Source organism: Perissodus microlepis, chromosome 8 (assembly GCF_051167445.1).
Source record: "Perissodus microlepis isolate ML-2025 ecotype Zambia chromosome 8, ASM5116744v1, whole genome shotgun sequence".
In the NCBI taxonomy this organism is placed as follows: domain Eukaryota; kingdom Metazoa; phylum Chordata; class Actinopteri; order Cichliformes; family Cichlidae; genus Perissodus; species Perissodus microlepis.
Genome location: NC_140468.1, coordinates 4,582,071 through 4,608,054, shown reverse-complemented (window position 1 = coordinate 4,608,054; position 25,984 = coordinate 4,582,071). Strand labels below are relative to the sequence as shown.

At 39.8% G+C, this 25,984-nt stretch overlaps 1 protein-coding gene across 3 annotated transcripts in view; it reads right to left on the bottom strand.

Annotated features, from left to right (window-relative positions):
• The window catches only part of LOC146381183 (KAT8 regulatory NSL complex subunit 1-like), a 40,219-nt gene extending 16,583 nt beyond the window's left edge, over positions 1-23,636 (bottom strand). For 2 of the 3 annotated variants that reach the window (XM_084937093.1, XM_084937095.1), the window contains exons 1-2: positions 16,627-17,563; positions 11,427-12,894 (exon numbers count right to left, since the gene is read on the bottom strand). In XM_084937093.1, coding sequence (XP_084793219.1) covers positions 11,427-12,826 — 1,400 coding nt within the window. In that variant the 5' untranslated portion in view covers positions 12,827-12,894; positions 16,627-17,563. Of the gene's footprint in view, positions 1-11,426; positions 12,895-16,626; positions 17,564-21,863; positions 21,934-23,603 lie in introns of those variants that run through there. The other variant, XM_084937094.1, reaches the window with a different exon arrangement.
• Positions 23,637-25,984: the final 2,348 nt, after the last annotated feature.

The following is a 25,984-nucleotide window of genomic DNA, read 5'->3' as shown; positions in this document are numbered from 1 at the left end:
GCGAGTGAGGATACATCAGCTCCTCAAAAGCAGAAGCAAAACATCACAGACATGATAAGGAAAGGCTGAACGGGAATGAAGAGCTTCAGTCCTTAGGACACCTCATCAGCACTGACAGACAATATGCCAGGTAAGTTAAAATAATCCACTCTTAAAGTGCAGAAGAACCTAAAATCAGATAACAGAAGAGAAGCAGCAAGAGCTTCATCAGTTGCAGTTTACAAAAGCACAAACAGAGCGATCATTACAAGTCCAATGACCTCAATCACCAGGGTGACTGAGGAGGTTGAGAAAGAGGAGGGGTCAGTTAGAAAGAACCCACTACTACCCCATTCTTTCTCCCAACGAGGAGCTCCTCCCCTCCTCTCTAATCAGGACAAATTTTCCTCCCCCCTCAACTCCCACATACACACACAAAATGCCAGCAGCAGCCGCTTCGGTGGCCGTTTTCTGGCTGTCAGCAGATTCTCCATTGTGGTGCTTCTCTGGATGCAGCACATATGTTGTCTATAACATAGTGACCCCTTCAAAAACCACCATAATCACTCAGTAACGCTGCCTCTCAGTAAAGCTCTCTCTCAAAAACCAGCAGGTCCTGATATCCCATCCGCTGGACACATGACGCTGCCTCATGTGAAAACAACCAGTTTTCCTATGGATGTTAATCAGGGGTGCAACAACCCGACATGTGGACCAGACAATGGTCCAATCTTTACTCAAAAAGGCTAGACCTGATATTCAGATTTGGTGTGCAGTAGTTTGGTAACAAAATGATGAGCAGTGCATAGGGATTTCTCACCTGCTAGTAAGGATGAACCAACCTGATATCTTAATCAGATGTTAGTATCCTGATCAGATATTGGTGAACTCAACATACTGACCTATTGGCTAATCTGTTTAATTTCCTTTCCACAATGCACTTTTATCTCGTCATCAGGTAAGAGCAGCTAGCACAAGCGTTGCATAGAGGATGCCAACAAATGGGAGAGGAAAAAAATGCTTATCATACATGATGTGGTATAACTTACTTAAGTCACCAATTTATTTCTTGACTATATTGCATTATGCTTAACTGCTATGTGTGTGTGTGTAGGGCTGTTCGATATAACGATATATATCGGATGACGATATAAAAACGTCTATCGTTTCATTTTACGCTATCGTTTGTTTCGTGGTATCGCAAAATAAACTGTTTACGGCAATATTTTTTCATCGTTTTGATGGTCACTGTAGTGGCTATATTAATTTCTTAAAGTTCTCTCTTTCTCTTATATTTAATATAACCACACTACAGACAGACACGCGCTTGTTTTTATGCGTTGTCGTTAGCAACAACGACGGTTAAACCACAACGTTTCCGCTAGTTTATTTTCCACATAAACCTTTCACAATAAAGCTCGAGATCCTGTTGAGACTTTTCGAAATAAACTGAATCACGTGAAAGATGCAGAGTATTTACGGATAAGAAGCAAAAAAGAGCCGCCAGGTGCTAAAAAAATAAACCTTAGACTCAAACGTTAGAACAGGCTTTTCCCCGCAGCACGCTGTGTAATAAATACTCACAAAGAAAACGGCGGCCGTTACAACCTATGTCTAAAACTGTATAGTTTCATGCATCAGTTAAAACACTCGACTCTAGGTCCATGACGCGCAGCTGGAAACACTTCACGCAAGTCGAGCTGCCCGAGATTCACAGAATTTACAGAAAATGTTACATTTTTGTGATTTATATCGTTATCAGACGATAGATGTCTTAATATCGGGATATGAGATTTTGGTCATATCGCACAGCCCTATGTGTGTGAGAACACAGATGACTCACCTGCTACAGACCAAATCTACCCAGACGTACAAATGAAGTAACCCAAAGCTAATGATGTGTTCTCACCGAACGTGAATAAACTTTTGTCCTGCATCACACAGTCTACCACTCAAAAGCCACCAGATGAGGAAGAGTACAACTGATGGATGAAATCTAGTTAATGCAACATACTGCCATGAAGTGCTTTCCCTGTACAGCAGCGAAGGGTTTTTGCGATTCAGAATGAAGCAAATTCTTTGCTGAAAATCTCACACTATGAGCGAGACATTTTTGTCTGCGGCTCACTTGTTTACGTTCAGGCTTGTACACAAGGCAGGAGGTAGAAAGACAATTTGGTGGAGCAATTGCTGGGAAGCTATTATTGCAATAATATGCCAATATAAGGAATTACATTTTATGCGCAGAGTAAGTAAAGCAATCTTTAAGCTGAACTCAATATTGTCTTACGTATAAGTAATGATTCCCAGTGTCCTCCTCAGAATAGGGCTCTGCAGTTAATCTGATTTCATAATCATTTAAAACACGTTTATCAGGAGAAAAGCGTGTTCTGTTTTTGTCCTTTACTTTTGCCTCTCAAGAAACTCCCCACCAGGCTGTGGTGGGTTTAGTTCAATACACATTAACTTTGTTAGTTTATTCAATTAGATGGTAATCAAAGTTCATCTGATTGTTTTTATAATTGTGACTAAGGGGGAAAAAAATCCTCATGCTCTCACTACTGACCCGTTACTTGTGCCATAACCCCACAGTGAGGAATACAGAAACGCTGGTGGTGGATTAGAACAGAAGACACCTGAAGCCAAAGGTTTAAAAAATATATATGAGTGCATCCTCAACAACTATAATCATCTTTCTGACCACTAGCGCCACAGAGACCGTTTACTTCCTTTCCAAATAGAAACACAATTTGGTGAATTAACTGCATGTGGTTGTGTAACAGTTGGCAATTCTAATAACATGTAATCCGAGCCACCATGTTTTGGTTTATCATTTCGTCATTAAAAGCACATGTTGATTACAGTGTATACAGGCATGTCTGCAGTATGAGAGGGGCTTCGACTGTATCACACTGGACTGCTGGACAATTTTTAGAAATGAAGCTCACTAATTAATTCTCTTTTTAAACCTTTTTAAAAAAGGTGCCACAAAGGACAGCAAAAATGTGTTTCCACCAACCACAGCCATGAATTCACCTGTGAAGCATAACAGCAAGTTAAAAGCAGTATGAGAGGGTACTGAATGAATGTTTTACAAGATTCATCCCAAATAGCCTCATTTTTCATCAAAAAGGTTGAAAACAGAAAAGCAGTGAAAATGAAGCTGCTGTCATTCATGCTGTACTTCGAGAAGCACCTGATCAAGAAATGTAAAAGGTGATGAAAACTGTCCTTTCTTATGCTTCCTTTTATCACCACTATGTTTTAAAAGTTACACAAGTATTTAAAAATAAAAGCTGTCTGTATTTAGTTGATTTAAATGCTAAGCTGAAAACTGACAGCAGTCGTCCCACTTTCTGATGCAGTGATACCTGAAGCATGCTGAAGGGAACACAATTAGAGAGGTTTTAAAACTAGAAATACATTTACTTCTTTGAAAAGTTAAAGGAAAATATGAATTTGTGTACATTTGTTTTTTGTGGGGATCAGTGAAACTCGACAGTGTTAATACAATTGTAGTACGCATTGTTAGGTTTGTTTTTTCACTTTATCAGTCTTACACAACAATGCTTAAAATTAGTATAGGACAGACATTAACACAGACTAGGGATTTGTGATTACAGCAAGATTAATATGATTACACACATGAAAAACAGCAGCTTCAACTTAGAAGAATTAAGTGGATTTCCATGCACTTTAAATATAATTGAATTACATAAAGAAATATGAACTGAGGTAAAACTGCCACAAGCCTGGCTAAGTGTCATTTTGGACTATTAGTAAAGAAAAAAGGCAGATGATTATCTTAATCATCTTGTTTAATATAAAATTTGATTAACTGCACAGCCAAAGCACAGACAGAACTATTGTGCAGGTAAATAAAAGTCATGTCCACCCACGTCACCTGTGATCAGCTGCTTTCTGTGGCACTGATGCACAAATACAGTGAGTGCTAGTTTAAAAGTGTAGGTTTTATCTTAACTTTCTCCCTCCTCTTAACCCATATTTATGATCCGGGTCCAAACGGCATATTGCCATATTATTTAACAGCATCAGCATCACACACACCCTTGACAGAGCGCCTTCCATAATCTGTAACTTTCCGTAAACTTATGATCTGACATGTGCTCCTGGCTCGCAGCCTGATTGGCAAGCTGTGTGTGGAGGTCAGAGAGGAGCTGGGTCATTGTACTTTTCTCTCTTTCATGCGAACAGCTAAATGCAGCACTATCAATATCTTCCAGGAGAGAGACAGTTTAAAAATGTGCACCCACACCCATTCCAACTTGCAGTGATGGCTCGCTTTTTACCTCCACCTTCCTCTCAAGCAGTCTGCAGCAAATGCACACATTTGATACTCAACAGATGTGCCACAACTCCAAAGAGCAGTCATTTAACCTGAATGTTCATATTTTACTCAGGCTGGCAATAAAGAGAGTGGGCAAGTTAGGGCTGAACTGGAAGACTTCTTCCAGTTCAGGTCAGGAGTGTCAAATCTGACCCAGCGGGTGACTTTGCAAAGTCTGAAAATTCATTACATGTACTGCTGTCCCTGCTGTTATACTTGGATCACTATTATTTAACCTTAACCCAAAAATACCTCTGCAAATGTTTCTCTATCATTAAATAAGTACATTATGGAGAACATTTACCAGGTCCATAAGACCAACTGAAAGATCTGCCTCAATTCACTTCCTTAAAAAAAATAAAATAAAATGTGCCAGGCAACTGAAGGCATGACAGGAAAGTGCAATTTTAAACATTTCTGTCATTCCTTGAGTCTAAAGATCAGGCTGAAAGGTTACAAAAACTTCCCATGTAATTGTTGTTGTAACTAAACAATAATAGTAACTTCTTTATGAGTGAAAGAATCTATGTAGAGGTACAAATACTTTTAACTTTCCATATACTTCTAAATCTGGTGGAGTAACGCTGAAATCCCTAACCTAACCTTATTTTTAAAAATCTAATTATTAACTTCACTGCAGTTAAATTGTTTGGCACCACTGATTAAAAACAAGAAATTAATAACTGGAAATTTCAGAATTTGTTATAATTAAAAAAGAGAAAAAATTGTTTTTAATTAAGATTATTTTAAACTTTAAATAGAATTCACTGGTTAATTTATGCAAAAATAAAACACTTACTTCCAAAGTCTAAAATGACAGGAAAATACACAGACTTTTGGATAAGTGAGATTACTTTAACTTTAGTGACCTATGTTCAAGTAGAGCAAGGCTGAGCTTAACACTAAAAACTCTTTAACGTGAGTGTGCTCTAGTGTCTGAAGGAATACATTTTATATATGCAACCCGACTAGCAATGCAGAAGGAAGCTGTGTAGTACAAGTACGAGTTGCACTGTCACAAGAATTTGCATGAATATGTTTTCACGCTGGGCCTCATCTGTTGCCAAGTATGTTTTACACTGCAGGAACTGTAGCTGACAGAACAGGGATTATAAAATTGATAAGTATTTAAAACCAAGAGGTTTAAATCAGTCAAATTCATTTCACTTTGATCCATCCACAAATGTAAGTGATTTCCACATCTGTCATTGATCTAAGGGACAGAGTCAGTCCTGAACACAGGAACTATTTAAATGACACAGATTTTCAGGTACATTCACTTTTGTCTATGTGCAACTCCCTCATGTCAGGTGTGGAAATACAGTGTACAGGTCTAGGGCAGTGACCTGGGTGGGAATGAATGGGATTATTTTGCAGGGATTATGTTATCTGGGGAAATATTACTATTATAATACTTGTGTTTATATTTCTTTATTTAACTTTTTTTTCCTTTTATATTTCACAGCCTTAAGTGTACAGGCCAATTAAATGTACAGATAATCTGTAATCCTTTTCTTCTCTTTTTGTTTATATGTATAAAAGAAAAACTCTTAATAAAAAGACACTGTTAAATGACACAGGTTTAAAGTTTCAGAGCTCTAGTGTACAAATTACAAATAAACTACATCGCTGAGAGGTAAAATAAATTAATATTTAATTTGTGAAAGCACAAAAATAAATACCTTCCTGCAGAAATACTCCACAGTTACATTTCTCTGTTTATATCCTTTCTAGATTATTATCACACGTTCCTCTGATAATAACTGATGTAGATGGAAGTCAAATTATTTATTTTGTGCGAAACAGAAGTGAAACAACACATCAAACACACCGTGCACTTACAGCCTGAAGCAGTAACCCCAAGTTAACACTGAAAGCTGCAAACCACCATCGCAATGCCCATGGGGACTGGGGTTTTTAGTTTTGTCATGACAGGTAACTACTACAAAGGAAGCCAGTACAAAGCCTGATTTGTACTTCAAAAGCTCAGATTTAGGTTGGACCCTCCAAAACATCTCTGCAGGACTATACAAGGTGGTTAAAGCTGCAGTACCAGCCCTGTGTCAAATGCAGTTTAGGTTAGCTATCATCTAAATGTGAACAGAAAAGTTCAGGCATCCTACAGCTCAAAGCAGGAAAGATTTAAGACTCTTTAAATGCTACTCAATCTTTTTAACTCTCTTTGGCATTAAAGGGATGGTGAATTATTATTTTTGTTTTAGAACAGCGGTGAAAAATTGGATTTTTCACCGCTTAGCATTTTTAAGACTTGCAGTATTTGTGTAAGTATGCAAACTATGAGGGAAAATGTATCCAACCAACCAAACTACACTACTAAAACTCCCATAACTTCCACTCTCTACCATACTTGTATTGATACTTTGAAGTGTGACCTCTGAATCGCGATAGCTTTTTTCAATTATGCTTCACAACCAGCAAGCCATCATTCATACTATGTAACAAGAACAGAAAAATTAAGAAAGTTAGCAGCTGTCATTTTAGTTCTTTGTCCTCCTGTGCGAAGGGTTTTCAAACACATTAAATAATAAAAAGAGCTGAAAACTATCCTAACATTGACATTATTTTCTTCAGATATAATTGATGTGCCAGGGGTGAGCTAGCAGCTGGTCATAGGAAGAAAACTGAACAAGGCAGGCCGAGGCAGGGTGTGGGGCAGGAGAAACTAGAGAGGGCAAATTCAGCCAGAGAGCTGCAGCAGCAGCAGCAAGTCATTACATAAAAGAGGAGGGTTATGTAACGACTGTGGGTTCGTGTTCAGGAACTCAGCTCGAGCTAAACGCATCCAGATGTGTCAGAGCAGGACAGGAACGTACACAGGGGCTCGCATACATCCGTAAATACACAGACATGGAGGAATGAGTATGGGGACAACGTAGCTGAGCAGCTGAGACTGCAGAGTAATGCTGAGCCATAAGCATGAAGGGCACGCTGTGGTCCCGGCCAAACTAGTCACCCTGATTCACAAGCAGAAGCAAGGTGGGCAGACAGTCATTTAACTGTCCTGATGCATTAGTATCATATGAGCAACATGTACTCCATCACTGAAGCACAGTTTGATCAACTAAAACATGCAAAGCCCCCAAACCTGAGTGCAAATACGCAGACGTTTTTATTGTTCTGTCTACGAGGCATTATGTAACATCTGAGATTTCCTGATGAGCGTTTATTGTTGCCTCAGAAACGAAAAGAGAAAAAAAGTGCCCACTCATTTCTCAATGCAGTGTAACAGGCCTAATCTAATGCATCCAAGTGATTCTGCAAATAGTTTATAAAGGAAAGCAGCATGGACAGACGTCACATTGACAGCCTGCACCAGATACTGGCCAGTTGGCTGGCCCCCCAATCCTCTGAGATACGAGAAACCACGTCTACAGTAAAGACAGCGATGATGGGATTAGCTGTAAGTAATGCAACGCATCCAAATAGGTTATTTTACACAACGCTGTCAACTCGGCTGACATTAAATAATTGAGGTGCTGCTGGCCTGAAGAAGACAACATTACATTGTGAGTGTAGTGTTGAGTGGTACCAAGCTGTAAGCCAGTAATTGGTAACTGAGACAAAGTGCCAGTTGTGAAAATGTGGCTTCATGGTTATATGTACATAAACACACACACCTTATTTCCAGGAAGACGAACATGTTCACAAAGGGAGCTAAGGTTTCAGAGCCGCAGGGCTGGGAGCTAAGAAACTAAGAAAAAGTTTTTTGGGGTTTTTTATTTTTTTAAATATACTGAATGAACAGCTACACAATGTCCGTGTTCTTCCTTGATTACAGAAGAGGTTTTGGCCTTCTATCCTAAGGAAAATCACCAGGAATGTTACAAAAAAACAAAAAAAAACAAATAAAAAAAACAGGAAAATGCACAGATGACTTAGGAAAACACCGACTTACTGCAAACTACTTACATTGCATACACCTGTAGTCGCCCTCCAGAGGCCAATTTTGAGCCAGATAAATTAAAAGTTTTATATTGCATTTTTTCTTAGCAGGTATCACCATGAACAAAAAAATACAGAATTTTCCTCTGCTTTGAAAATTTAAAACTTGTCATGTGTAATGTCTTCAAATTACCAGCTGTATATTTTAGGGGCTTTTCCAAGATCAAAATTTGTCTTTGGCGGGTGAGCATAAGCATGTTTATAGTCCACACTAGGCCTAACGATTGCTCCAGCTAAGTGATATCAGTCTACTCTCACATTTTACACCAAACTAGTGCAGACCCACACTACTTTGTGGGGGTGTAATTCCTCTTACTTCGGTTGTTTGCCTGTCTTGCTAATGGTGGGTGGCTGCATAGCACCTTAGAGCCAGCAGCTAACTGGTGTTGGACATTAATAAAACACTAATATTTAGTGTAAACCCACTATTATGTGCATTGCTGACTACAAATATATAACAGTATTTAAACACCTGTTTACTGTGAAGTTACAGCCACTCATCTGCATTCAAGAGAGGCACTTCTGTCTGTCAGGGAAGAAGCTAACTACTATCAATTAAAACAAATAGTTTAACCAACTAGCATTTTGAATAGTGAGAGCAGCAACCCTTAGTCATGTAGTCCACTGGTTTGTGCACGTACAAATGGCAAAACCAAAACTTCAAGGCACACCTGTACTCTTATCTGCTGTTCATTCTTTTTTGATATTGTAATGCGGCTTCTGACAGCCCAACCTGTACCTCAACTCCATCCCTGCTTCTAATACTTTAACCCAACCCAACAGTCTTGTGCCTTCTGGTTCAAATTCAACACTCTTTAACTGGCAGATACTGGGGGGGGGAACGACGACTGTAAATACGTGTACAGTTTTCCACAGAGACGTGCTTGAATTCACTGAAGAGTTAGTGCTTGTTAAGAGTGACTAAGGCTCCAAGAAGCCGTTGCTGCTTCACAATAAAAGCCTTGTGATGGCTGGTGGCTGGAAAGCTTTCATGGTAAAGCAGCAACAAGACGTATCATGTTGGCTATAACAGAAGATTAACTGAAGCAGATGAAGAAAAGATGAAGCCACTGTTGGGAATTTCAGCTGATTATTACATGATGATTGGTCCCCTTTAGAGAAAGAAATCACTGAATGTAATGAGCTCAGTATGAGTCATTTACATCATGTCTAAAGAGCTAACCGAGCCCAACACGTAAACTCAAATAATACCTTGAAGTACTTCAGGTGCTTGGTGAAAAGTGCTTTTGATCATCATTACTTGGGGAAATTCAAGAGATGCCTACATTATAATGTGCCGAGTTAGAGCTAAAAGAAAGGGTTAAGTTGGTCCACCAATTCGCCTTGACGGCCTCTAATTAAACCAACCTTTCCACACTGTTTCCTCTGCCTGGCATTTTCACTGACAAGATGCAACTATCAGCTATGAGTTCACAAATAATACAGCCATCTAAAATGTCACAACTTCCCATTTCTATCACCATGACCCTGATGACCTCCTGGCAAACCGTATCCACTACTGAAAACAAAGGAGACTGAATTTTTAAAAAAACAAACAAAAACAAAACAAAACCCTGTCGTAGTATTTTTAAGAACATAACTTTGGGAACCCCCTGCAGACATGACAGCCTTCACTTTTATTACAAACATGCAATTCTGAACTGCCATATTCACCCTTATTACCTAAGTGACTACTACTAGTACTACTACTTTATACAGGCATTTTAAAAGGCATTAGCGAACTTCTTATCCTGGGTTTTAACATATCTTATTTAATTTTCAATTTTGCTTAATGTTACTTTCCCCAATTTTCTACCTTATTTTTTTTAACATTTTTATTTGTCTTGTTTTATTTTCTCTGGCATTCTATTGTATTTGATCTACAGTTTTAGTTATTCTCTCTATAGTTGAATCAATTATTTTATTTACATTTATTTTCCCCTTTAATTTTTTAACTTATGTTTTATTTATCTTGCGTATCATATTTATTTCGTTTTCTTAATTGATTTGCTTCTTTTTGTGTTTGAAAAAGACAGAAAATGTATAAAGTATATTTATAACTTAATCAACATATTCTCACCCCCAATGATCTCCACAGAAAACATTCAAAAACCATTTGCTCCAAAACTGAACCCCTCAGTCATGTATGCTAAGGACACAAGTTTCTTGTTACGTTATGGAGTTATTTAGGTCAAAGGTCTAAAGTCAACACTGGAAAGGATAATAAAAATCAGTGATCTTAACTGCTTTGTTAATAATCTACCCAATCTTCAACAGGCCAGTAACTCCATTAATGCTGCTAACACCACCTGCTCTACCCCCCCCCAACACACACACACACACACACACACACACACACACACACACACACACACACACACACACACACACACACACACACACACACACACACACACACACACTTTCCCCAAATCTAATGACACAGAAAGACGTTCTCTGATGTGAACTTCTCATGAAGTACATACACAGGCCACCCTCCCGGCTGAGGGAAACCTGACGTCACAACAGGCAGCATGTTAAAATATAAAACTCACACCTTCTGCAAAAACCACCACTCCTGCAGTTCTACGTTCCTACTAGGTTTCAGTTTTAAACCAAAACAGTGACGTGCTCTGTGGGTGCTCACTTTTTCGCCCTGCAAATAAATACAACGCTTGATTTCAGCTCAGGTCCTCTCAGGAGGCAGCAAGTCCATTTGAGCCGGTGCGTTCTCCACAGGATAGCACCCACACAACTACACACGTTCTCTCTCTGGGTGAATCGTACCTCTTACCCCTTCCTGGAGTTTTACCCAAAAACTACTGAGGCAGGCTATGTGGTTACAATTGTCACTAGCACCTGGAATGGCATAACAGAAAAACTGCAGCAAGAAACTTTCCCTGGAAATATAGGGACTGAACAACTCCCAGCACCATGAAATGTCAGAGTACTGTGGCTTTACCAAACAGTGCAGCCAAATTTTAAATGAATCCTTCTGTGGAGCGTCTGTATAAAACCTTTTTCCAACATAAGACTTCATTCCCTCAGTGTTCACCTCCAGTCTTTGAAGGCTCTAACCAGCTGTGTGCTTGTGTACAAACTCCCTGACAGCCTGATGTCTCAGAGGGTGACTTACATTTTGACATGCCGCTGCTCAATGTCCACTCGGGACAGCTCCTCCTCCTCCAGGTCAGAGTCCCCTCCAGAGCTACTCTCTGTTACATCAGAGTCAAAGGCGCTTTCTGCTGAATGAAGGTTGGCTGAGCCACTCAAATACAACCTCTCCAGCTCCAAGGGCATCGAGCCACTTTTCAGGAAACGACTCAGACCGTCCCGGTTGTTTGACGAGTGGCGCCCGGACCTCCATGAAGCTGTGGGGGTTGCAGTCTCTGATTTCCGGTTGCTGCCTAGTAGCCGATTCAAGGCCGTGTCCAAGAAGCCACCCAGCTGCTGCTGAATGTGCCGCTCAACCTGCTTTGCCTGTACCACCTGAAGACGTTTGTGCAGGCGTCGCAGTCGGCTCTCGAGCTCGGCCTGGCGGCTGCTATTGATAAGAGTGCGTTCTCTTACATGAGCGTCGAGGCTATCTGAGGAGGAACCGCAGGGTATGGGAGGTGCAGGCGTACATGGCGGTGAGCCCTGCTGACTGCTGCCTGGCCTCTCTCCATCAGAACCCTGTGGCTGACTCGTAGGGGTATCTGGATCTGCTTCCTCCAAATTCGCCTGTTCAACTGGGTTAGGGTTGCCGCTGGTAAAGGGAGAAAGTGCAGCTGACTGAAGCACTGGTGGTTCGACATTTTGTCCATCTGTGTTTTGAGAAACCCCAGAGGAATGCCTCCGTTTGAGAGCACCTTTCAAAGGGATGTGCCCTGTTAAGGTCGCCGTCAAGGTCTCAGAGTCAAAGGGCAGGTTCTGGGGCTGAGAGTCGGTGGCGGCGGGAGGCTTGTCGCCATTCACCGCGACCACACAGCCAGAGCTGGACATGGTGGCCAGCTTCTTGGCCAGGCCGTTGACGGGTGCCATGGGCTGGCCGCTTCCGTTGGTGCCGCCACTCATGAGACTTTTGAGCTGGCCGCCCGACAGTTCAATCGCCTGCCTCTTCCTGAGGAAGTCTCCGCTGCCGTTGAGCAGAGAGTTGGGCAGTATTCTGTGGCTTTTCAGCACAGACTGTTTAATGAGGACTCCTTGCAGCTTAATTGACTCCTTAGTTGAAGGGACAGGTGTCACATCCGGGTAAAGATAAGAAGCCACAAGTGGCTGGAGTTTGCCCAGGGCAGAGGCCTGGGACACAGAGTCAGATTGGGCCTGTGGCTGCTGCTGTTCCTGGTTACCGCCTCCGCCACAAAAGTTGAGGGGACACTCTTCGGAGGTGGCCTTGCACTTGGCGGGGCCGCTGCTGTGGATGAGGATGTTGCTGGCGTTACCGTTGTTCTCTGCACTGGCTGGTGAGAGACTCGAGGATGGGGCAGCCAGTTTGAAGCGGATGTGGTGAGCTTCGGCTGGGGCGTCGGTGAGAGCGGGCGCCATCGCAGCCATGCAGTGCAGAGGGACGGGCACCGCGGCCTGCTCCACTCCACCCGCTTACTGCCCCACCTGAGGACAGCCTGCAGGGACAAAAAAAAAAAAAAAAAAAAAAAAAAACAGAAAAGAAGAAATAAAGTTAAGAGTCACCTTATGACCAAAAACCACCAATCATCAAATTCTGACACTATTTCACATGAGGGAGTTGTGTGGTAGATTTCCCATCAGCGCATAAGAGATAACATTAGTAACCTTATACAGGGATGTGCCTCATCACAAGGTGTAAACAAACATACAGATACTACCTATGTTCATTTAAAACTGAAACCAGCAGCTCCATAAGTGTCATTTATGTTCATTCATTCAAAATTACTCAGGTGAGGGAACCATAAGACCTGTTCTTGAAATATGAGAAACCATATTTGATGCAATAAATGCAGTATTTTAGTGACTGTGTTCAGCAACCAAGTATACACAAAAATATGCTTTATTCAAACCACTGCTTTCACAGTGAAATTTTTGTTGTCCACACTTCTTCTTCTATTATGACTATTATTATTGTTATAATAATGATATGAATACAATAATATTATTATTGCAACAACAATATAACAATAAAAACAACAGTAATAAGAAGAAGAGGGAGAAAAAGACGAACAGTAATATTTTAAATACTAAGACTTTTGTATTCTTTTTTTTTTTTATTACAAAATTACTACAACTGTGTCATACATCAGCCATAATACATCATATATCCAGGGATCATCATACCAGCATAAATTTGTATGGTGACATAATAATGTCATCACAATATCATTACTGTAAAACAATATGCTTTTATGTGCAACAAGCCCAGGCATGTCTGAGAGCGATGAAGATTTGGTGCCTAAAAGGGAAATATTTCAACAATCTCCACTAAAGTGCGGTACCTTACAAAAAAAAAACGTACAAGAAAATTGTTCTACTCTAAAAGGTGGAAACAAACGTGTGTCACCACTTCAGGAAAAAATTATAATTAAAATAAATAAACTTTAAAAACAAAAACAAAGAAGGCTATGGAGGAGGGGATACTAATAGCTCCCACATGTAAACAAGGGTGGATGGAAATTACTGATCCGGTTACATAGTAGTGAAGGAGGACTTTCAGCAACTGATTAAAAAAGCTCAACCAAAGTTACAAGTTATTAAATATTTTTCAGTTTCATTATATGATAATATTGTGCAGCTACTGAACTGTTACAAGGTTAAGTTGGTTTAGCTATTGTTAAACAACAATTTTATACTTAAAATTTCCTGGGGGAAAAGCAAACAAGGCCACATTTGTCTTTTGCTGTGTCACTGGATATAATGCCATGTCACTACTACACTATTGCTGCTGTTGGCACAATAGATTCACACTTCAAATTAGCAATTTCTCATCAATGATATTAGCTCATTAGAAAAGGAGGATGGGCCATGCCCTTCATTTACGTGTACCCACAAGCTTCAAGAATCAAACATGAATAAAGAATTCAATATTTTCAAGATTATCAAGATTTAATGCTGAGGTTATATCAACCACCCCTAATATGTACAATGGTTTTCTTCACAAGATGGTTAGAAATACTGGGAGAATTTGTATTTTTTTTGTCAAACAAGGCAACAGGAAAAAGCAGGAACTCCTTGTGTTTACTGTACACTGACTAATCTTGCTGATGTTGGTAGTATCCCCACCCCCTCACCCAGCCCCTCTGTTAGCCAGGAAAAATCCATGTTTCATCCATATACTTAAAAAAATATATTCTCCATAATAATTGTATATCATGATGGGAAAAACATGAATGCAGACTGTGCCTGTATACAACAAAACATTAAACAGAAATACTTGCTGTACAGGTTCTGTAAGACTGTACAATGAGTGGAAAATTACTAACCACCACCCCAAAATAAAGTTTCTTACCTTAAATGTTTATTAAAATATGTTCAATATAAATGTACTAATACTAATGGAAACTCTATGACATTGACTCTTTGACATGCTGCTGACCTGTGAACTGCTAAAGAAGAAAACATGAGCAAAGTTGAAGGGTAAGAAAATCCCGGGCAAAAGTGTTTTCAGTCTCTTAAAATACAATCGTTCACTCCAGAACCATTCTTTGGCTGTCACTGAAATCAACAATAATTTGTCAACAGAGGGACCCACAACATCCGGTAAGTACAAAGAAATTAAAATGCACACACTGACCTTGGGGCTGGTGATGCTAAAGACAAAGATGGAATAAACAGACAACTGAGCTAAATCCCAGGCTAATAAATTATTATTCCCACTCCACCCATGCCTGTGTGAACAAGCCTTCATTGTCTTTAACTTAACAAAGCTGCTCTTTAAAGAATACGCTTTGGGAGACATCTTTTTATGAGAGAGGAACAGGAAAAGCCAATGCAAATTGCCCCAAACCCCACTGCCCTACATGTGCCCTGGTAAGTCAGTATGCAGCAGGGTTTCTTACAGTAAGTAGGTGGATTTAGGCCCCAGCATTAGCCCAAAGCACATGATGTCATCCTGACTGGATTCTTGTTTAATTTTCAGCTATTACACCTTTCCCTAAATTATTACCCAATTACATCTGTCAGTAAATTATTCAAATTTAAAGAAAACCTTAAGGACGTCAAACGTGCCAAGTATCTCTTGTATCTATGTTAAACTTTTAGATAAAAAGCCTCCCTTCTCACAATTCAGCAGATAAAAAGCGAGCTGCATGTACGCTGTAGCGTCTGCAGGGCGAGATGAATGGAGGCGGCTCTCAGTATTTTCACCGCAGTTTCTAGTCAGCGCGCACTACGCCATGTTGGTATTTCCGAAGCAGATTATGCAATGCAATTCATCCACCTTAAAAAAAACGCCCATTCCGCTTTAAACACACTGAGCGAGTTCATGCAACACGCTGAGCATAGAACAGGGGGTAATTTAAATAACCAATCCTACGGACCGACTGCACCATTAGTGAGCGTCTGTAGAGATGCGACAAAAATAATGTCCACATCCAACGTTTAGCCAAGCATAACGCAATCACCAAAATGTCTTCCTGATGTTTACAAAAGCGTTTTGAGAGCACACGGCTATAATAGTCTATTCATAGCCTTGAAGCCACCGAAGAGCAGAGCGATTGTAGCATCGAGACGTGGCTGAATATCTTAAGAAAACATACACGCGAGCAGAAGATCACGCAGCAGGGAAACTCGGCAGATAAATATCTCCTCCGTGGAGCCTGTCACTTCAGACACACTGTGTGCAAATTAACGCTGCTGATGCAAGAAACAACCTGCCCGCAAGCTTAGCCTCCAGCTGCAGTGAAAAGCTGCCCATCCGCGACACATTAGATCTTTTATTTTGAAGCTCTCTCTTCAATATCTCGGCCGTAAACTTTGAGCTAACCCAGTTAGGCACGTAAACATTTCCAGCCTGCGTAACCTGTGCGCACCGCCCGGGCTGATAGTTTGAGGCGCATAAACGACATGTATTATGAGAGCATAAATAACGAAACGGGGAATTCGCGTGAGAATGAATCCTGGCCTCTTGTTAGCATCTGGCCATCCCCAGAACTTATTTTAAAACGCGCTGGGAGCGAAATGCAGGGTGCAGACATGGTTTGCATTGTAATTAGACCTACAAGAACAAATGCGAGGCAGCCCTGTTGTTTTTACATTTAAATCTACAGCGGTCCTCATTCAATTCGCCAAACAAATGGGGCTCAAATGTGTCAAAAGCGGAGAAGTTGGGGGTAGACCCAGCCAAGTCTAGCTAGCTCGCTAACAAAGAAAAAGGAGGAACCTACCACGTGACGAGGTTGCACTATCCGAGGGAATTTCGGCAACAATCCCCTGCAGTTTCTGGTGGAAAAAATCCAAGGGTGCTAACACGCACACACACGCACAAAATGTGGCGCGTTGACTCGATCACTCAGCCATCAATTAATATCCATAAAATAATAAATGCAACCAGAGAGCGGAGGAAAAGGGGCCCGGGTCCACAGCGCAGAGCCGCTCGGGTTCGTTCCGGATACAGCAATGGGCGAATCAACGAGCTACACCTTGCTCGCCAGCTAGCCTCGCCGAATATAAGGGCAAGGCCGCGAAACCGTCCTTTCTACTCCAAATTACTTCAAACGTAGGCGATTTCACGGCAATCCTTTACCGAAAAGTCCGATTCCCGGTGAGGAAGAGGTAATCCAGACGGCAGTTTGCCGCGAGCCGTTTTCTCTCGTTTTAGGGAGAGACGCTTAGAAAATGGCGGCTAGCTCCTCTCCCTCGGATTTGACTCTGACAAACATAGAAGCGCTGCGCGCGCGCGTGAGTATGTGCGTATGTGCTAGAGCTGGTAGGCGGGAGACGTTTCTCATAGTCACCACTAGAGTAAAGGGCAGATAAGAAACGACATAAAAGCTCAAAAGAAGATCCCCACAGGAGGGCATTGTCTTCCAAAAAAGATACCAGCGGACACACACTTTTATTTTCTTGCTGTACTGGTTCCGCGGCCGCTGCTGTTTCTGGTTAAACACGCCATATCTATGCTCCTACTCCAACGGTACACACAGAAAATACTCCTTATGCTTCAAAGACCACCTGTGCGCTAAATATTTACGCGGAAAATCAACAATAACTAACAGGAACGAGGATTACAGCCGGGATCTGCTCCCCTAAGCAGCTATTTTTTGGAATAATTTGTGCAAACAGAGCCTGCGCCTCTTGTCACTTTTTAACAGGAACAGGATCGCCCACAAACACCACACTACACTACATACAACAAGCTTCATGACGAGGTGCAGCCAGCAGCCACATGAAGGAGCTCTTCTCCACAGTGCTGCGTGTAATAAAATAATAAAAGCCTCACGCTGTGCCCAAACATAGCGCCAACTACCTCCAAACAAGAACAAACGAAGCTAAAACTACAAGGGAATCAATTTAACTCATCGGTCTTAAATGTTTATGTTTAGTGTCAAGTGTTACTGGCCGCATGAAGGAGATCTTCCCCACAGAGCCGCGTGTAAACCTTCATATTGTGCAAAAAACAGCGCCAACTATGTCCGAACAGGCATAAATGAAACAAAACTCAGTTAATGAATATGTCATTCTTAGCAACATGTTAGGTCAACAAGAAATAAAGTTTGTGTATTTTAACCCCATTTATTATAATTTTATTATTTATTAATATATTTATTATAAATATCTACAGTGCTAATTAGATTATTATTACTATGCATTATAATGATTTATTATAATGCATTCTAGTGGCAGATATTTTATTTTTCACCATCTAATTTGATCAATTTATGACCAGAAAGTTCTGTACTGAGCCACAATACATATTTAATCCTTATAATGAAGGCGACACAGCTTGTTAAGTATCAATTAGTCTGACAACATTATAAAAACTTACTTTCTATGGCATGTTTTAAAACACTTACTTACAAATCAGCATTTTCTTTAGAACGGTCTCATGTTTTTGTTGCATTTATACCGCTATCTTTTTTTATTAGCTGCAAAACAAAACAACTGCAGGATAAAATATATACAAGCATGTTTAAGGCTAAAAAAGTTGCTATAATATACTTTGAGTCCTACCTGTATTTCTGTGAAATTTTTCAATTGTTGCCTAATAGATTTTAAAAAAAGAGTCTTTTTATTAAAAGTTTTTAATAAAAAGTGACGTTTTCATTTTATTTTGACTGATGTCCAGATGCAGATGAAGCATTTGGGAGGGCCTGGATCACAGGAAGTCTTTGTTATTATAGACAAACCTCTTATTACTTTGTATTATGGAAAACCGATTCTGAGGGGATCAGACCAAAAAAAATGTTCACATCTGACTGATTTTTAATGAAAAGACCATCATGTGGATGGGTGACAAATTAAAGGAAAAATGCAAATCCCTGACCTCAGTAATGAGGGGGGATGTGGTTGCTGGGAAGTTGTAAAGGGGAGTAGAGGTGGGGGCTAACAGAGTTATCATCTTATTGTAAGATAAACTTATCAGTGTTTTGTATCCATGCAATGCTTTAACTTCAAATGCTATGAGTTCTTTTTAAGGGCTCAAAATTGGCCTTTGGAGGGCGACCTCACATGCAAGCATGACTGGCCCACATTTAGTAGGAATTTTCCTACAAATAACAAAATACTGACACCCACCAAAGAGCTTCTGTTTTTTAAAGAAGATTTTTGCAGAGGTTTAATGAACTCAAGCTTGTTTCTTAAATGGTCATACATAACATAACAAAGACTACTTCCCTTAGCTAAATGTGCATCAGTCATGCTAAAGGGTGTAGTCAAACCCAACAGAGGCCCCTTCTGAACTAGGAAAAACCCTCTGCATTACCTTAATTAGTGATACTCAAGCCCCCCTTTTTAAAATAGTATTTTTATTGTATTTTATTTTTTATTATTTTGCCTTTAAAAAAAAATAAACAAAAAATTGGATAGTGAAGAAAGATGTGTCAGCAGTTTGGACTCGAACCCAGGCCACTGTTTTCTGCTTTCAAAAGCTTTTGCAATTTAAGGTAAGATTTAAACAAGTATCTGTATCACCTGATCAAATAAGTAAACAAATTTCCCCACCTGTGGGACTAAAGGTTTATCTTATCTCATCTAACAAATTTTACTTGCTTCTTCTTGACCTAATTTTGCATATTGCATAATTTCTTTTAATTTTTATTTTTAAGAGATGAAGTAGCAGCTGGCAGCTGGGTTGAAGGCTAGCTTATTGGCTACTATTTGCAGCGATGTTGACTGACATCCACATCAATGGAAAAATAAACAATTAATATTTGCCACTGAACAGCTTGTTTCTAAACGTTTACATTGTTATTTTGATTTTTTTACCCAGGCTTAATTGTGTCTAAATTGTATTGAGGCTACACACTGAGATATAATTTATCTATTTTTGACTGATAAACCTGAACATCATGTAGCTTCAAATTAATTGAATTTTTGTTTATCATATGAAGGTATTTTTAGCACGGCTCTAGCACAGTGAGTATGTTAACCTAATTTTCTTGGATGGACTTCAAGTTACATTAGGCACAACTCAAATTGAAAAATATGCCCTGTGTTTTGTTGAAATTGTTTAAAAAGTAATATCAGATTCAAATTTCTCTTTCAAACACTATTTATGGGTTTTATTTGTTTAGTTTTTGCTAAGGGAGGCTACATTTCTGCAGCTACTCGCCCATCACTAGATGATCATACTGTTACTCCAGTGTCTCTTGCTTGTCTGGTTTATCTTCTTTGACATTTAAATAAACAACTTTTAATAACATCCTGTGCACTAGAAGATAATCCTATAATCGACTCATTGCACACTGACAGCCATTTTCCCACACTAAACGAGAAATTCAACGTAGTTCTCTACTGAGAAGTGTTTTCGTCTAGAAACAGGTACAAACCCGAGCTGAGATGTTTACAAAGTTACATTATATCCTCTACTATCTCACTACCATTTAAGCCCACTAATAAATGAAAATGGAAAAAAGATTGTTTCAGTACCTCTGATCTCCTGATGCTTGTTAAGTATTAAAAATGAATGCACCCCACTTATTCTAACAGGTCTTGCATGGCCTCTGAGCATGATCAGACTACCAGAAAGGACATGCATTATAAACACTTCATTATCTGTGTGTGTGGAAATCAGAGGGAGGAAGAAAGCAATTGTTCAGAAAATTAAACAAAATTAAAGAGGAAATAATGGAGCGTTGCAGAGAGAATAACATTTTTACAAATTAAACAGAATTCTAACGGTTATAGGGGTAAAATTAGATGAAAAATCAGTACTTTTACATAGAGAAAAAGGATTGGAAATGTGTATTTCTTTAGCTTTTTTTTAAACCAGAGAATGAGATTATTTTAGATAAATATATATATTAAAGAAACTTTCAAAAAAACATTAATTCCAATTAATGAGATCCAATTTATGTAATTAATAGTTTCTAATAAAAAATGCTTAATTTAGCCTGGTAAATGGTCTGTATTTGTATAGCGCTTTTCTAGTCCCTAAGGACCCCAAAGCGTTTTACACAACCTGTCATCCACCCATTCACACACACTGGTGATGGCAAGCTACATTGTAGCCACAGCCACACTGGGGCGCACTGACAGAGGCGAGGCTGCCGGACACTGGCGCCACCGGGCCCTCTGACCACCACCAGCAGGCAACGGGTGAAGTGTCTTGCCCAAGGACACAACGACCGAGACTGTCCAAGCCGGGGCTCGAACCGGCAACCTTCCAATTACAAGGCGAACTCCCAACTCTTGTACAGTGAAGCAGGGGTATACTTCCATTTAACTCTTGCAAATTACTTTAATAAAATAAAGAAATATACCTTGTCATTTCTTAAGAGAAAAAAACGTTGTTGGCTTCAATCTCTGATCATTTCAGGATTTTCTTTTCTTTTATATTAAAGACTATCATTTTCAAAAATGTTTGTTGTTTTTATAAGAATATTACACTTTTTACAAACATAACTTTTTCAGTGAACCAGTCTTGTCACTAGTTTCATTTCTGAGAATTTCTGCATTTTTTTTCTTGAAAATTTGATTGCCATTTCTTATTAATTTAATACAGTAACTTTCACCTCCTAATATTACTTCTTTCCTTTTGTTGTTGCTTTGTCTTAACCTAAAACGACCCCCGCAGGTCTTCATGGGACGTGAACGAAAAACATCACAGAAACAAAACAAACCGATTTGTGACTGTTATAACTGGCAAATACCCATCCATCCATTTGCTCTTGCTCCAGGTTACAGCTGATGCAAAGATGTCTCAACTTCCTTGTGCTCCTCCTAGGTGATCCCTTCAGACTTCAAGGCATTCCCACACTTCCAGGGATATGTAATCCATCCCACTTGACCAAAATACATCCACAGGGACATGTCCACAGAGTATCCTAATCAGATGCTCTTCACACGGGTGCTCAAAATCCAGGCTACTTATATCCCTGATGTGATCTTTTCTCCAAGGCCAAAGGGTGGCTGCAGCACCCCCTGGCTTTAAATTAAAGATAAATGCATATAACAATTATACCTTTAACTCCATTGTCGATGAACTCCAATCAATAATCCATGGGATCATTTTCCTGGTGAAAATATGACACCTAAAATGAAACAAATAAAATAAAAAATAAGATTACTTGAATCATATTTAAAAATTTCAGACAATACATTTAACTATGATGGCGTAGTAGGAAAAGATAGAGGGTTAGGTGATGCGCAAGCCTGTAACTCTTGTGGAATTTTTTGTTTGTACATGTTGCAAGTTACAGATATGTAAGCTACTATCAGCTGCTCCCTTAATTCACAAGGCCCTTGTTGGACCATGTGGTTGATTTGGCAGATTTTACTTTTTCTTTTACTTCAGTTCTTATGCTAGATGCCAATCCTGATGCTATAGAAAAAGAAAATTCCAACTGGCTAAAACAATTACATAAGTCAATCGATATCAGCACATTACACTAACTAAAAAAATTTTAAATTTACAAGAAAAAAAAGGGGGGTATATTTTTGAGGAAAAAAACCTGGAACTTTGGAAAATTGCCCAGTAGAAAATGGAAAGAACAACCCTTGAATTTTGGGGCAATTTAACATAAAGAACAGCTAATTTACATGACAAACGTGGAGAAAAAAAAGGAAAATTAAAGAAGGAAAAAAAGGGATATATACAAATAAAATTTATAGCAAATTTAAGAGAAAAAAACCCGCAAAATTAGGGTTAATTGCAAATCTGGCACAATTTAAAAAAATGTAACAAACAAACAAAACAGAAAAATAAAAGCAATGCCAGGGTTATATGAAAAACAAAGCGCAGTGTACGTAATAAATAAATAAATATAAAATTGGCACTGTATGAGAGCGAAGCGGGACGTCAGTATACATGACGTTTTTCAGTGCTGTACACTGTTGAGGGTCCGTGCACTCCTCCCACCGCTTGCTGCACGTAGACCTGCGCTGCAGCGTAGTGAAAATGAGTTTGTCGCTTGTTGTCTGCCTTAACAACATACTTGGAAAGAGATGTTGTTGGTCTTTTATTACAGGGAGTTCACATTTCTGATTTTCTTTCAAGCTTAATGTTCAAAAGTGAAGCAAAGTCACTCATTGGCTACAAATAATCACTATTTCTCCTATTTTTCTCGTTAATGCGCGACTTTAATCTCGGAATTTGAGCGTTTTTTCTGAATTATACCCTCTTCGCCCGCCCCCCTATTTTTTTCTAGGACTCAGTCTTAAGTATCTTCTCCCCAGCTGTTTATTTATTATTTATTATTTATTTATTTATCTGAATGTCCTGCTGCCACGCTAACGCTAGCTAAAGCTAACATCCACTAACGTTATCGTTGCAAATTTTTATAATGAAAAAGTTTTAAATGTCGCCTAATGTCAGCACCACGGTGTAGAAATTAAAACGTAAGTTTACAAAAAGCGGCTCCTTCACTGAACGCTGTATGAAGGAATGCGCCACTGGAGATTTATGCCATAATCAAACAGTAGTTTCTCCAGTTGCGGAGCTAACAGGCTAATGTTTGGAACTCCCAGGCTGCCAGATAGCAGCCAGCTGAGCTAGCAAGCGATGCTAACGCTCGCTAGCTTGTTTGCTTCCCGATCCCACTCTGACTTCTCAATGACTGCTGCACGTTTAGCAGAAAAGTGCGCTTAAAAACTCCGCCAGCTCAAGCCAAACAACCGGGGGCTTAACGTAATGTGTGTTTTTTTCCTGCCAAGCGGAGCGTTCATTTATTTTAAGAAAATAACAAGACAAAATCTTACTTACCTGCTTGTCCTGTTACTAACCGTTTACGACTCCATAACACCAGCCCCCCCTGCGCTGCTATTGGTCGAGAGTCCAGTTCGAGGCTTTCTATTGGCTGCTGCAGATGTCAGTCTTTGCAAATGCCCGTACAGCGGAAATGTGGACGAAAGTTCATAGCATGAAACTTCATTATCCCAAAATATATTGTTTTTATTTGAAAATGTTTCACAACTTACCCGTTATTTATGAAGCACACCTTTTACTGCCCCATTACGCGACTGTTCTCACTCAAAGTAACTACACTGTCTCCCATTTTGATGCTTTGCTTTTGGGGACTACTGCTTAGAAATGAGCCACTGGTTTTCACTGCACAATAAAAAAACGCAAACATAAAGCTAATGGCAGCGCGTGAGTTTGTTTACTATATTCTGTTGCATCGTATTTCTAAGCAGATAAGAGCTGGCGGGGTGATATTTCACCGGTGAAAGGCACAATAGCGGGTAAACCCCTTACAAGAATGGAGATTCACTTGAAGCTGCTGATGCTTACTTACAGGCAACGGAGACAGGATGGGTGGACATATAAGTCAGTGAGCCAGCATTGTGCTGGCTGCATGAATATCCAGCGGTTAGCATCGCAGAGGGGCAAACTGTGGGGCTGTGTCAGTAAAGCTTAGGTCTGACCTTTCTCAGGTACGTGCAGGGGGAGTGAAAATGACTCGGGAGCAGAGGCCTGGCTGAGGGTGAAGCCTTTTCAACATTTAGAGCAGGGGTGTCAAACTCATCTTAGCCCAGCAGCCACACGCAGCCCAGTTTGATCTTAGGCGAGCCAGGCCAGTAAAACCACTGACAAATTTCCCCTTTCTTTAAGTGTGAAGAAGCAGATTTTGAGCGCATTCACCTGGGCTGTGCGCAAGATTTTAAAAAGCTGAAACCATAAGAGTTAAGCAGGTCTCCATACCCCACTCTATTAAAAACAACCACAAAAGGTAATATTTAAAAAATAAATGCAAAAATAAAAAATATATCCAAGTTATTCTACATTCATTGAGTACAGTGTAATTACATGTGCGTTACAGTTTGCAAATCACCTTGGAAAAAACCTTCACATCTGGAGTTTTTGTAAGTATACAGCTTCAGTATTTTAGATATTTGTGGTTCAAACAACTTGAAAAACTTACCTTTTTGTGCATTTTCATTTCTGTGTAGTCAGGCGAACATCACCACATTTTACTGAAAAACTGCAGTTGTTAATGAATTCAGAGTGGGACCAGTGGGATCATTTGGCAGCTGGTTCTGGCCCTTGGGCCACATGTTTAACCACTGCACTGTATGAACTTTGTAAGCATCCTTTTCCCCTCTTTTTTTATTCAAATGTCACCATTTACATGTATAAAAAAATGCATCTTTTGAGGAGGTATTTGAGTTTTTTCGCATTGCCTTTTCATTCTTCAGCTGCTGAATTGATATATGGCTATCTTCTACGCCTCTTACACGGCACTGAATTTAAATATGAATTTCTATTCAAGCCAGTAAATTAATAATCTGGCTCCGAATGTGAGGCAGACCTTAGCCAACATCAGTGTTCAACCTCACTGTTGTTGGTGAAAGAGAAATATTTGGAATATTGTGTGCTCGTTGATGGTCATGTGGTCAAAACTTCAGGGATACACATGTTTCACTTATCTACACACCTATGAGATGCGTCTGTTATTCTGAAACCAAATACTTCTACAGCATGAGGGTGAAAAATAACTCCCTAAAGACCAAAACTATGCACCTGGCCCAGAAAATCCTTTAATAAAAAAGTGCACCTGTTCAAATTTAATTTAAAAAAAAGAAGCTGGAATCCTGAGCCAGAGTGCAAGACCTCCTTTACCCTTCTCCCTTGAAAATTTGACATAATATCACCAGGCATTTTTTCTTGTTACATTTTTCTTTTCTTGTAACAAATGAAAAGGTGCAATTTCAGCTGAGCAGTCACTGAGTTTGCTGTCATCACATGGAGACATATATTAAACTTTAGAATGAATACAGCAGTACTTGATGTCTTTATGACTCAAAAAACCTGTCTACATCTAGAAACCTTCCATACATTTTGACTCTTAAGTAGTAGTGGAAAGCTATTCAGTGGTCCAATTTTGGCAGGTATGAAAAGGATGAAGAGTGGAAAGGTGGCAGGTCCAGATGACATAAATGTATAGGTATGGTGATGTCTAGGAGAGAGGGCAGTAGACATTTTAAGCAGGAATGTTTACAACACGGTAGCGAGACAGGCAGCGATGCATAGTTTGGAGACGGTGGCACTGGCAAAAAGACTGGAGGCCGAGCTGATGTTAAGATTTTCTTTGGGAGAGAGTAGGATGGACAAGATTCAGGTCGAGCAGTTTGGAGACAAGAGAG